This window comes from Hylobates moloch, unplaced genomic scaffold (assembly GCF_009828535.3).
Source record: "Hylobates moloch isolate HMO894 unplaced genomic scaffold, HMol_V3 SCAFFOLD_3, whole genome shotgun sequence".
NCBI lineage: Eukaryota > Metazoa > Chordata > Mammalia > Primates > Hylobatidae > Hylobates > Hylobates moloch.
The window spans coordinates 6085834-6098890 of NW_026652278.1; the positions used below are offsets into that span (position 1 = coordinate 6085834).

At 47.4% G+C, this 13057-nt stretch overlaps 1 protein-coding gene across 2 annotated transcripts in view; it reads right to left on the reverse strand.

Annotated features, from left to right (window-relative positions):
- DOCK1 (dedicator of cytokinesis 1) overlaps positions 1 to 13057 on the reverse strand; it is a 546602-nt gene that overhangs the window by 94745 nt on the left and 438800 nt on the right. For both annotated transcript variants that reach the window (XM_032175218.3, XM_032175209.2), the window contains exons 32-33: positions 8355 to 8413; positions 842 to 990 (exon numbers count right to left, since the gene is read on the reverse strand). In XM_032175218.3, the coding sequence (XP_032031109.1) occupies positions 842 to 990; positions 8355 to 8413 (208 nt within the window). The remainder of the gene's footprint in view (positions 1 to 841; positions 991 to 8354; positions 8414 to 13057) is intronic.

The following is a 13057-nucleotide window of genomic DNA, read 5'->3' on the forward strand; positions in this document are numbered from 1 at the left end:
GGGATGTGCATGTGTATGTGTGTGTGTGGGGATGTGTATGTGTGTGTGTGTGGGGATGTGTATGTGTATGTGTGTGGGGATGTGCATGTGTATGTGTGTGTGTGGGGATGTATATGTGTGTGTGTGGGGATGTGCATGTGTGTGTGTGGGGGCATGTGTATGTGTGTGTGTGGGGATGTGCATGTGTATGTGTATGTGTGTGTGGGGATGTGCATGTGTATGTGTGGGTGTGGGTGCCAACCCAAGAATACATAAACACTATACTTATTTTCTTGGGATCCAGAAGGAGATTTTGTTACTTCTTGAGCATAAGTTATGCACCAGAGTTTGTCCCTCGTGCTGTTTGTCACAGTATGTTTTGAGCACTTTATATACACTTTCTTAGAGAATTTTCATCAGTTCCATTGCACAGGCAAAAGACCAAGACACACACTTAAGAGAAAAAGAGCAAAGACTTTAGCTTTCAAAATACCATAATTCTGCAATAAGCAGCTGGTCTGAGTGAATGTAACACATGACATTTGATTAAACACTCTACAAGAGCACGTACCAAGAAGTGGGAGCAAGAGACTTTTATCCAGGGTTGAATGTGTAAGTAAACCCAGATTAAAGGAAGTAAGTAAGAGCTAGAAATTGAGAATAATCCTCCCGAAAATCGAGTGCGAGGGATGATAAGCTTCTTCAATAAGGAAAATCATAGGCTTTCTCTCTCAAGCTGTAGGAAAATGTGTTTTCCACGTTGGCACCTTTAACTCTAGAATTGTCTACAAGTTTCTTTCAAGGTTTTCAGGTTTGTCTCCTTCATGTCCCCCGGCCACTCGCTGCACATCTACGTCCTTACCATTTGGAAGCTTCGGGTCGAATGGAATTCACACTGCATCATATCAAAGAAGATGGGGATGGTGGCTTTGCGCAGCTCCGTCTCGGGAATTAATGTCATTTCTAATATTGGGCCCACCATTTCTGGAATGAACTTTATCTTGTGTTGACCTTGGAATAAAGAGATACAATATTCAGAAATAAAGAAAAATAGAATTCTAAAGTGGGCTTAAATGGATAAAACAACACAACGCAGATCACTGTGACTTTGAGCAGCAGGATCCTGAAAATGTGCATCAATTTCTCGTCTGCAGATGATGATTTTGAACTTTCCCAGCCATCAGTATAAGAAGTGGCCTGTATTCCACATGTTATAAGTGACGCTATTCAAAGATCCGCACAGTATAAGCCTGTAATCATGACTTCTCTGTCAGAGAAGATAAACACTGTTTTACAAGTAGCCAATTCCATCGCACGGATTCGGAACACATGCAGCTAATTCCCAATTCTGAATAGAGCAGGGGCTGCGAGTGGGGAGGCTCAGCCTCTAACTCTGCACAGTGACAGGAACAGGAGCCGACAAATGAGAGAGAGCAGATAGTCTCTTGGGTCCTTTTTATCTCCCACATCTTATGAAGATGAATTTACCATTTGACACCTCTGTAAATAATGCAGGGTGATTTCTGCACATTCCAAATGACTCCAATCAAAGTAAATCAAGGCGCCGGCATCTGAGGCTGAAGCCCTAAAAACAGCAGTGATTCTACCTTTTCGAGCTATTGTTTGATAGGAAAATGCTTATTTAAAGAACTACTTTAGGCTGGGTGTGGTGGCTCATGCCTGTAATCCCAGCACTTTGGGAGGCCAAGGCGGGCGGATCACGAGGTCAGGAGATTGAGACCATCCTGGCTAACACGGTGAAATCCCATTTCTACTAAAAATACAAAAAATTAGCTGGGTGTGGTAGTGGGCACCTGTAGTCCCAGCTACTTGGGAGGCTGAGGCAGGAGAATGGCGTGAACCTGGGAGGAAGAAGTTGCAGTGAGCCGAGATTGCGCCACTGCACTCCAGCCTGGGTGACAGAGCAAGACTCCGTCTCAAAAAAAAAAAAAAAAAAAAAAGAACTACTTTATTAATCTCATCTCACCTATCTTGTTCCAGATACGATTTTTAAAGAACTCAGAAAAACGTTTCTCAAAAGTTTTTCAAATGTGAATAATAATGAATATGATCATATTAGTTAGCATTTACGGTTTACGTGACAAGCTCTGGATAAAGCATCATCTCACTGAATTTTCACGGTAACCTTGCGAGATGGGTACCTGCTTAACCTGTTAAACAGACGAGGAAAGTGGGCTGTTCCCAAAGCTGTTCTGTGAGCTGTTCAGGGAAGTGGAGAAGCAGGATTTGAACCTGGGTCCGAGATTATGAAGGCTTAGCTGTGACCCTCATTTTACAAATTCCTTCCCTGTTTGCTTGTCTCAGGATGTTTGCATGGCACTCGGACCCTACCCGCCTCTCTGAAAGAGAAATTGTTTGAGCTGTCCACTCCCTTATTTGTCCTCTATAATTGCAAAATGAACAGAGAGGTCAGTGATCTGTCATTTTCTGTCATTTTATCCACCACAGCTGAGATATGACAATTCGAAATAAGCCCCCAGAAAGTAGAGACTGGCTTCTCATAAGCACTCAATTTATGTTTTTAATTTCAATGGTTTTTGTTGGAAATCTTGGTATCGTACCTTCCTGGGCCTCTGTTGCTGACTTAGAAAGATGCTAGCCCCAGGATCACCATCGGGAAATCTGGCGACCGGGCAGAGCAGCTGGCAGCTGGGCCTGATGTGGTGGCCAGCCCCTCCCTCCTGCTAGTTGTGGGTTGGCTGCCATTGTGCCCACCCCAGCCGGGGACCCCATATCCTGTGGGTGCGTAGCTGCTGTACCCCTGAGGATCAGGGTGGCTCATAAAGAGCTTGAAGTGAACCAGGCAAGTTCAGAGAGATGGGAGAGGGAGGAAATCACAGCAACTGCCAAGCTTCTTCCACCGCCTGGACACTGCACCTCTGGAATGAAGCTCCTGGAAGACTCCTTTCTAAAAATGGGGCTGCGAACCTTAGTTAAGGTGACATAATGAAACTCAGAGGCAGGTCCTATCAAAAAGGTGGTGTTTTAAAAGCCGACCCTCTTGTCTTTCAGAAATCTTAATTTTGTTTTCATTTCACCCCACTGCAGCTAAAACCATTTCATTTCCAACATATAACAGAAGAATGCCCAAGAAATTAAATGTTTGAATAAATTATTTGCAATATTTTGTTAACACCAGCAATGTATCCCGAATTAACCAATCTTATTAATATTTCTACACAATCAAGAAACTAAATTCTTTAGTTTTCTTTGCAACTCAGCGAATATACATTTCTGTAAAGAGAATCATTAAACAAATGTGGCTACTACAACTATACTTAAGAAGATACGTAATCCTTATAATTAGACTGAATTACTTTTTATTGGGTGGACATACACAGAAAATGTAGTTAACATCTTATTTTTAACTTTTACTAAATAATTAATATTTTGACTAAGGCTATCATTGTGTGATTCTCATCACTTTCCCAAATGCTAAATGTTTCTGAAAGGCCTGTAACCACTGCAAAGCATTCTCCTGAAAATGCCATTATATTCCATCTCTCAGGTGACACTTTCCTTGTATTATGCCTAAAAAATGTCAGAGCCAATCTTTCAGAAAACAGATGATGGTGACAGCGAGTTGTTCATCAACCACAATTTCAGTGTCATAAAGTTCTGTCTGTCACCAACAGGTTTTATTGTTCCAAGCTGGGAAAAACACAGAAAGCAGTAACAAGTGGTTGTAGAAGCAGGGATTGGAAAAAGAAGCTACCAAAACGACAGTAGCTTAACCTTTTATTGTCACCCTCCTTATTAGTACAGAAGACACACTGGCCTGGAGCTGGTACTGGGTTCTATGGATAGTGACAGCCGTGGGGACTGATTCTTCGTAAACCAATGGTCCCCAAGGTGAGCAGGAGGGGGTGGGGAATGTTCTCTGGTAGCCATCTTTTTTTTTTTTTTTTTTGACATTTGCATTATGAATTTCCCCTGGAGCATATCTTGCTCAAATTTAATGATGAACTCAGGTTTGGAACCAATGAGGACCAAGGTGACTCCTGCAGTGTAGATTTGAAGAAAAAGAGGACACACTTTTGAGACAAAGGAAGGTGATGAGGAGAATATTTTACTTCCAGTCCCTGCCGGTCTCACAGCCCATCTAGAGTCTATTTTAGTTACAGAACGTGGAGCTCTTTCCCCTGGGAACAACATCTTGTTTTCTCACGAAGCCAGGGCCTCCCCAGTCAGAAGCCTCCCTGTGGGTGTTTAAATTATCTCTTTGCAATCACTGGTGTTCAAAAATCTGGGACATTAAACATAGACTTATCCCAGAAAAATCTCTGTATACACAAGAGCAGGCAGAGCAAAAGGTTCCACCACCCGGCCAAACCCATTAGGCCACGATGTACATGGGTTTTAATGAAAAGCACACAATTTGCCCAGTCACCAAAAAACACCCATGAAGGGAATCCCTGCATGAAAAACATCCCAAACCCAACACGGCGGATAAAGATCTCGCTCCAAGCACATTCGTTCTGGCTGGCTCGGGTCTAGTGCTCGCTCCAGTGTGCTGGATGTGATAAACAAAATGTAAATCGAGGCGACACAGGCAAGGAGATCAGGTGCTCCGGCAGGCTGCCGCATAGAGTGCGCTTTGATAACTCAGGAGATGGGTAAATAAGCACATTTCACCCCCCTTTTTCTTTTGAGAGAGAGCCTGCTTTTGATTTCCCCGTTCAGACTCAAAATATGACAGGTTTGGGAGGGAAAGAAACACATCACTCTGTCCCATGGGGCAGTGCCATGTTTGGCCTTGCATTAAATTGAGCAAAACAGACCAACAGACCCCAGATCCTTGCTCTGAGGCTGGGCAAGGAGGAGGCAAGAGCTGAGATGCTCCTCTCTACGGGCCATGCATATTATTGGAAAGACTCAAGGAGGAGACTCGTGGTGCATTCAGCTGAAGGTCTGCTCAAGTGACAGTTTACTAATTGTAAGCAGATAAATAGATCTGATTTCCATTTCTATTTCCTTGGCAGAGTCGGTGCTATCATCCTGCCAATATGTTCCCAAACCTGCACCCATTTACAAAAAGTAAAAATAAAATGGAAAAAAAAAAAAACAAAAACAACTATGTAGAAGGTAGGTTGTATACATCCTGGGAAACTGAGATGTGCTGCCATAAATTTGGAGCGTGACAGCCTTGGCAAAGACACTCAGGCACCTGGCACCATGGCAGGAAGGAGGCCACCCCATGGCGCTATCCTTAGCTATCTGAGGGGCTGCTTGGGGAGGATCTTGTGGGCTGCAGGTGCTTTTAAGATCGTCCCCCTCACTTTGAAAAATAACTTATTTTACCAGCAAGGAACCCAACTCTGGTGGCTGACTATTCGTTCTTGTTGTTTCCAAGTCCCTGACCCTAATTGGCTTTGGTTTACTTTCGACCTCTTGGCTGCTTCTCAGGCCAGAGTCGATGTTCCTGGCTAAAAAGCTGCAAAACACACATCTCATGCATTAATCACCATATTCAAATCAGCCACTGACAGGAGGGAAGGGGGGAATTTGCTCTCTTCACCGCAACCTTTTCCAAATCAAAAGACTCCTGTCGCTTGACTTGGCCTATCTGGAGCACGACAGATAACGTCAAGAGAACCAAGTGCTTTGTGTCAGACCCAAGTGTATCCTCAGAAGGCCGGGCCTGCCCAAGCACCTGGAGGGGGGCACGCGGAGAAACTCACCCTTTCTGGGCCCGTCTTTCCTTCCTTCATTGTTATCATGGCACATAGCACAAATTGAAATGGAGCCACTATCAATGGTGATCAATCTCAGGGACTACAGAGGTGACATTAAATATACTTGAAAACAAAAACAAAAACAACCCCAAATCAGAAAACTAGAAAGGCAGCAGCACCCATCAGTCAGGATGACCTCTGGCCAGCTGTGGCTCGAGCTGAGTTTTAGAGGCTCCCTTGGTGCGAGGCAATGACCTTGGCACATGGAGAGCAGTGGAGGATCCTGGGGGTGCTCAGGGGCCAGGGTGAGTCAAATGGTGGCTGTAGCTGTATACGGGGAGAAGGAAGCATTTCAGTATGTAATGACCCATGAGGCCCTCCGCTAGGGTGGTGTCCCTAGTTATCATAAATGATGTGAAATGTTATCGAGCCATTCCAGAATGAGAACCTTCACTTGAAAGTATATGTGCAAGTGTCCTCTTGGGGGAAAGAGGTGACTCCCGTCTATACTTTAGAGTTGAAGTGGAACAACACAGAAGATAACGGACTCACTCTTTTAGGAGGGGCCAGGGTAAAAGATGGCCTCAGAGAGAGCCTGTGTCCAGAGAAGAGGTCAGGGGTCTGCCCCGAGAGCCCGACCGTGGCAGGTGGAGCTCCTATCACCTCCTTCATGAACGCTGGTGCCTATAAAAGTCCAGGACTCCCTGAGTTCCAACAGAGAACAGCCCCGCTCCATGCCATTGCTGTGAAAGCCCTCCCCCATCTCCTGCCTCTCTCTCTCATGGGACCACACTGGGTCCCTGCCTGGTGTGGGGCCTGCCGTCTGGCCTGACAGAGCAAATGACAGATGCACCTGTCAGAGCATGGTTTTAACAAAGAACACAGAGAGATCAATTAGGATGAATCATGGATGGTCCTCCTCCCTGTTCTAAAAGCCTTAGCACGTTATTACTGAGATCATCGTATATATATGTCATAGAATTATTGAGTTTTTGGGATTGGAAGGCTCTTGAAAAATTCAGTCCCACCACTTTATCTAACAGCCCAGAAAGACTGAGCCGTGTGAATTAGGCCTCATGGGGAGGCAGGAGCAGGAGAGGATGAAAACTTCAAGGTGGGACTTATCATCCCTCTTGACTCTGAGCCCAGATCCCCTGCCTGCCTCCCTGGGATGGCAGGAAGGCCAAGGACAGGATAGTGCCCGGTAGGTATCATGTTGCAGAGATCGGCAGGCCCTTTGACAGCTGAGACCCGGTACTCAGATTCTGGACATAGGAGCTACTGCAGCAAAATCATGTGCAGAGACCTAGCACAGAGCTTCCTCGAGGGGTCCTCCACCGACTCCAGGACTGACACCCAGAAAGGATGCAATGGTGCAGGTTCTCTTTGTACTGGGAGGGCACAGGCAGACAGGGCCACTCTGACCCGCTCTCCATCCCCACCTGGGAGCATCTGCTGTGGCTTTCCATTCCTGAGAACCTAACTGGGCCTCCTGTCAAACCAAAGAACAGCACGGAAGATGCAAAAGCAAACAGCGAGTTAGAAGTGAAGCGTGGCTCACTGGGTTCTGCGTCTTTCTTGCCATGCTCTCCAGCCACTGCAGGGAGTCACAGCTGCTCGGAAAGTAAGCAGGCTGGGGTGCAGCTAAGTTGTCCCAACCCTGGTGCAACAAGTGAAACCCTAATGCAACGAGGCTAACAGAGTGATGCAGACAGACCCCTGCCTCCTTCTAGTAGGAAAAGATTCTCTCAGGTAGAGGGGAGAGTGGAGGGTTTCTCGCAACATGCCAATGCAGGCTTCTCGTGTCCATTTGAAGGAAGGAAGCAGAGGCCTGGAGATCCTGGGGCAGAAAAGCAACTGATGCTTTGTTCAGGACTGAGGCAAGGCCACCAGCACCCCATGACCTAGGACACCTCGGCACAAAGCAAGCCCGAGGGCTGAGGGCAGGAGCCAGAGAGAGCTTCATCTCAACGAGGAGTGAGGCCGGATTCCTAGAGGGTACTGTAAAGATGCTGGGAAGATACCAAGTTATTGTCAGTCACTGATTTCTTGAAGGGGCTTATCTATAAGAATTACATGTCACATTGGTTAAAATTTTAATAGAGAATTTATTCTTACTGTTCATGATAAAAGTAGTTGGAAAAAATTACTTAATTTACAAATAAACTCGTATTAATTTCATACACACACCCAGACCCTTCACTGCTTTGAGTGCAGGAGCATGTTAGGCTGCCACCACCTGGTGGCAGCGTACCTAAATACAGGATCTGGTTTTGAGGAGGGGAATTAACCCTTTAGAAGGCAGAGTCTGTAAAACTGAATACGGTGATAGCAAATGTCGCAGCAGGATGAGCTTCCTGTTTGACGCAGAGGAACTGAGGCAGCTAAGGGAGGGAGGCAACACCAGCGAGGGAGGAGCTCTACGCCACGTGTCCACCCAACACAAGAGGGTGCTCTGTGGATTTTTCTTTTTGCCCCACCCATGAGATTGTCTTTCCTTGCCTTTGGTCTTCTATCTCTTAATTCCTGAAAACAGTTACTACAAAGAGTGGCAACTGCTGTCCAAGGAACAGAAGCCATTAAGATTTTAAGACATCCCAACACTGATGAACACGGCCAGTGTCATGACCCACCAGGGATGCAAGATATTCACCATGCCCCCACATCCAGGCTACTCACCAAGGTTGTACCACATGTCTCTGATTTCAAAGCCAATCTGTCTCCTCATATCTCCGTACCTGGAAATCAGGGAAAAGAAAAACGCTGAATCACTCCGGAAAGCATTTGAAAATCGGACTGGAATTATTTTTAAGTGCAATTAAAGCCTTCTAGCACTGAGACAAATAAAGAGAGTGTCAAAGCTTCAACTTCTCTTGCCACCAAAAGGAATCAAAGGAGGAGGAATCTAGCTGGGGGATATCTCACTTTCTCATCACTGAGGGTTACACAACATCTTCCCCCCCGGTGGGAACATGGGGGAACTTGTGGAGAGTCATGAAAGCATTTCCCTTTCTTCAATCTCTTGGCTCCTGGGCCCAAGGGGGAGCTTGGTTCCACGAATGTTGTTAGTGTCTAGGCACTGCAGACACCACATAACATCCTGCTGCACACAACAGGTTGCTTTCCAATGTTAAAATTAAATCCGGAGTCAGGGCAGACCTCTTCCAAAGTTCTTGCATTCCTCTATGCCATTTTAAATGTAAGGAAGGGCTTAACACCAAAAGATGCCAACAAATCTTCCACTGTTTTTGTTTATCAGGGAAAATAAATGCTAATTTTCCTCCCGATGGGTGCATGAGGAGGTGTGTGTTTCATGAGTAAACAGAATTTGATGCTCCAGAAGATAAACCTTTATTAGTTTGTGAGCAATTTAACTTTTTCTTTTATTGCCTAAGGAAAAAGCTGATTATATTAAAAATAATAATTTGCAAAATTATCATACAGGATTACAGTTGAACAGCTGTGTCATCGAGCCTGCTGTGCTCACCCTCGTGTCAGGAGATGTGAGAAGGAAAGCACTGATTACAGACAAGCACACTGTAGCTCTTGAGGCGAAGATCCTGGCCGGTAAATCAACAACTGCGGCCTGCTGCCGCCTTATTAGAGAAGACTCTGGTGCCCTAAGCACCTGTCTGTCATTCACGGCGTGAGTAGGCTACAGCCAAGAGTGATCATCTCAACCACAGAAGATCAATCTCACCTGGCAGCTCTGCTGCGGTGCGCGGGAGGCCACGCGCCTTGGCCCACAGTGCCGGTGAAGAAAAGGAACTGGAGCCTAGGCCACTCCCTACCAGGACACGCTAGCTCTAAGCGCAGCCCTAAACCAGGTGAGCACTGATGCAGGCAGACTCGGTTAAGGAGGGGACATCTCAGCTGGGGAGACGGCCCAGCACTGAGGCCACAGTAGGAGAGGACCGTCCATGGCTGGGGAAAGCACGCAGGCACAAAGCTACTGGACCCGGTGGGTGGGAGAGAGGAAAGCGCCCTGCATAACTCACCCCCGCAACTGCCCAGGAAACACACGACCTGAACACTGCTTGGAGGCTTGTAGTGCTGACTCCCCCATTCCCATTTTGCTCCTGCACTAATGACAAAGGGATCCCAGCAGCTGCTGCGGCCAGGGCTGGGGACGGATGCAGTTGGCTGCGGGGTGACCTGGCAGGCTGGCGTCCTTGCAGCACTTCCCAGGGGTGGGACACACAGAAAGCAAAACTGTGGCGAAGCCCCGTTCTAATCTTTCCTCTGAGGTTGGTGAGGTTCTCGCCGTGCAGGTGGGTGAGTCCCCTTCCAGCCAAGCAGGTGCTCGGCAAGCCCAGGAACGTGGCATCAGAAAGAGGTTCCCCCCCACGAACACAAACACCCCCTGCCCCCATGTCCCCCAGCGGAGGTGAAATGCTCACAGTGGGATCGGCCTAGCATGTATTGACCCACTCAAGCTCTGCACATGCTTCTCACATCCCAGCTACACAGAGTTCTTCTCATTCTGGGATGATTCCCTCAAAATAGGAAAGCCCAGGCCAGGTGCAGTGACTCACACCTGTAATCCCAGCACTTTGGGAGGTCGAGGCAGGTGGATCACCTGAGGTCAGGAGGTCAAGACCAGCCTGGCCAACATGGTGAAACCCCGTCTCTACTGAAAATATGAAAATTAGCCGGGCGTGGTGGCACATGTCTGTAATCCCAGCTACTTGGGAGTCTGAGGCAGAAGAATTGCTTGAACCTGGGCAGCGGAGACTGTAGCAAGCTGAGAGCACGCCACTGCGCTCCAGCCTGGGCAACAGAGCAAGACTCTGTCTCAAGAAAAAAAAAAAAAAAGGCCCAATGCTAGGCTGAACTTCATCAGTGTCTGTGCCTTGCTGGCCCCTGACTCAGTTACTTCTCTCAGGTCCCAGAATGATTAGAATGAGAATGATCCCAGGGAAATCCTAAAGTACAGGAGACTCAGCTGCAGTGGATTTTCCACTTGTGGTTTGGGTAATTCAGGAGTAACTTGCCGTATTTCCAGAGCTGGCACCACAGTCTGGATCTGGGAGGCCAGGTGCATCTGCTCCTCCCCATAATCTTTGCCCCTCCCCACCCCTCCCCGCTCCTCCCCACTCCTCCCCGATGCTCCATGCTCCCCACCCCTCCCCGCTCCTCCCCACTCCTCCCCGCCTCCCTGCACAGCGCCTCTCCCTTGGGTGGTGAAGGAGGCTGAGGGATGAGGGATTTCCATTCTCAGATAGGCTTTACTGTCCTGTAGGTGGAAGATGACAGTTGCTGGCAGTATTTGAGAACTGGAGGATTAGCAAGGATACGAGAGCCCACCCCTCAGGAGAGTAGGGCCTGCGGCATCAAGGTGCTAAAGATGCGGTTTTAATCGTCAAATAGGACAAAGGTGCTCTAGCCTGGAGCAGCAGCAGTGAGGAAGAGTGGGGAGCTGTGAGGGCAAGGGCCGGTTGGAGGTCCCTGGCAGCGAGAGGGATCTTTTCCTTGGTTTTAATAAGAAGGCAGCTTTGATGAATCTATACATGCCCCAGAGTAATCCCCAAATAAAGTCACAGCTGTCACCAGACCTCAAGAGGGCTTCCCAAGCCATTCCTTCGTTCTTCCCACGGAGGAGGAAAAAAGGAAAATTCAGAGTGTAGGGCTAATAAAGCTTATTGCCCGGAAGCAGAACCCCGGGCTGGTGGCAGCCCTGGGGACCATAACTAAGTTCCTCTCTAGCAATAAACAGCCGAGGGGACTGCACTAGTCATAGAGGAGAGAAGCAAAAGGACATGGCCATCCTCACCGGGAAGGAGAGTAGAGAATCCAAGTCTTCAGACTCCCACACCCACAGCACACACCCCCAGGACGGGGACTTTCCATGCCCCCACAGCATGACACAGCGTCGCATCTTTCAAAGTGCTTTCCTTTCACTTGGTTTTGGAATAAGACTATGAGCTGAGCAAGCTGACATTTCTGTGCCCATTTTCTCAATAAGAGAGCTGAGACTCACAGTGGGGAACACACATGCCTGACTCCACCGAGCCGGATGGGGTCACTGTGCTCTGCCCAGAGCTTCTCACCTGAGCCCACCCACAGTGTGAGTGACAAGAGAACCTATGCTTAGGAGGCACACTTCCTACCGCCCAGGGAGATCTGGGATCCCACATCCAGGCTGTAACCCGGACATAAAATCGTGTGAATTTGGTCCCTGTGGCCTAACCTTAGCACCTGGTTTCTTGTATCTTCACTCCAAGAAACACACCCCCGAGCGATAGATAGCTCAGGCTTGGGGGTAAGGCCAGCCTGAGCCTGAATCTAAGCACACCAGGCAATGTACTTGACCACTCTGACCCTCAGTCTCCTCATCTGTAGTGCTGGGAGAATGGTGCATGACGCTCAATGCTAGGCTTTTGTGAACAACAAGAGAGCGATGATGTCCCTGTCTATCTGGCAGGCACTGGAGCCACGCTAGGTCCTTCCTTTAAAATCTCAGGCTGGGCATAATATTCCCCTCATGGTTGCAACGATCATTTAGATCGATTCATTTAGGGAACATTTACTGAGCACTTGGGCCAGACACAAAGCTAATGTGGAAATATGAATATTCATATTGGAATATTAATATTACTATAATATGGAGAACAGACAAGACTCACAAACCACAGTGGGCTATGTGCATGGTAGGCGAGACGGACATTAATAAAATAATCACACAAGATAAACATGTGTAGATACCTAGGTAGAGGAATTGTTTTTGTGAAGGCCAGGATCATGGCTTCATGGGGAAAACATGGGGACTGTGAGAAAATGTAACAGTGGGCTCAGCTTGGCTCTGGCAGGAGTTCTCTAGGACAGTAATATTTGCTCTGAGATTTGACGAAGGAGAGATGAAATCCGGACGAAGAGGGTAGGGAAGAGCATTCTGGGCAGGAGGACCAGCAGGCGCCAAGGCCCTGTGGCAGGGAGGGTGAGTGCCTGGTGGGTGGGGCTACAGAACACAGAGCTGGCTCCTTCTGTTTAAGAGACCAGGGGATGAGGGGGATGCACTGTGAGCAGAGGTTGCAGGAGGCAGGTTTTTTTTAAAGCACCGCCCCCCCCCCGCCGCCACTTTTTTTTAAGTTTCATAAACTTTTCTGACATAAAAAATACATTTATTAACCAGCACATATATTAATATACATGTATGTATATAAAGTTTTATGAAATGATGCTTAACCTTACTGCCTGCAATGAATGCTGATATTTTTTCCTAGATTCTATTTCACTGAAAAAAGAAAAAAAAGTCTATTGGTCATGACTAGTGTGGGTTGGACTGTGTCCCCTTTAAAGCTATGTTGAAATCCTAAACCCTGGTATCCATAACGGTGAGCTTATTTGGAAATAGAGTCTTTGCAGATGTACTCAAGGTAAGA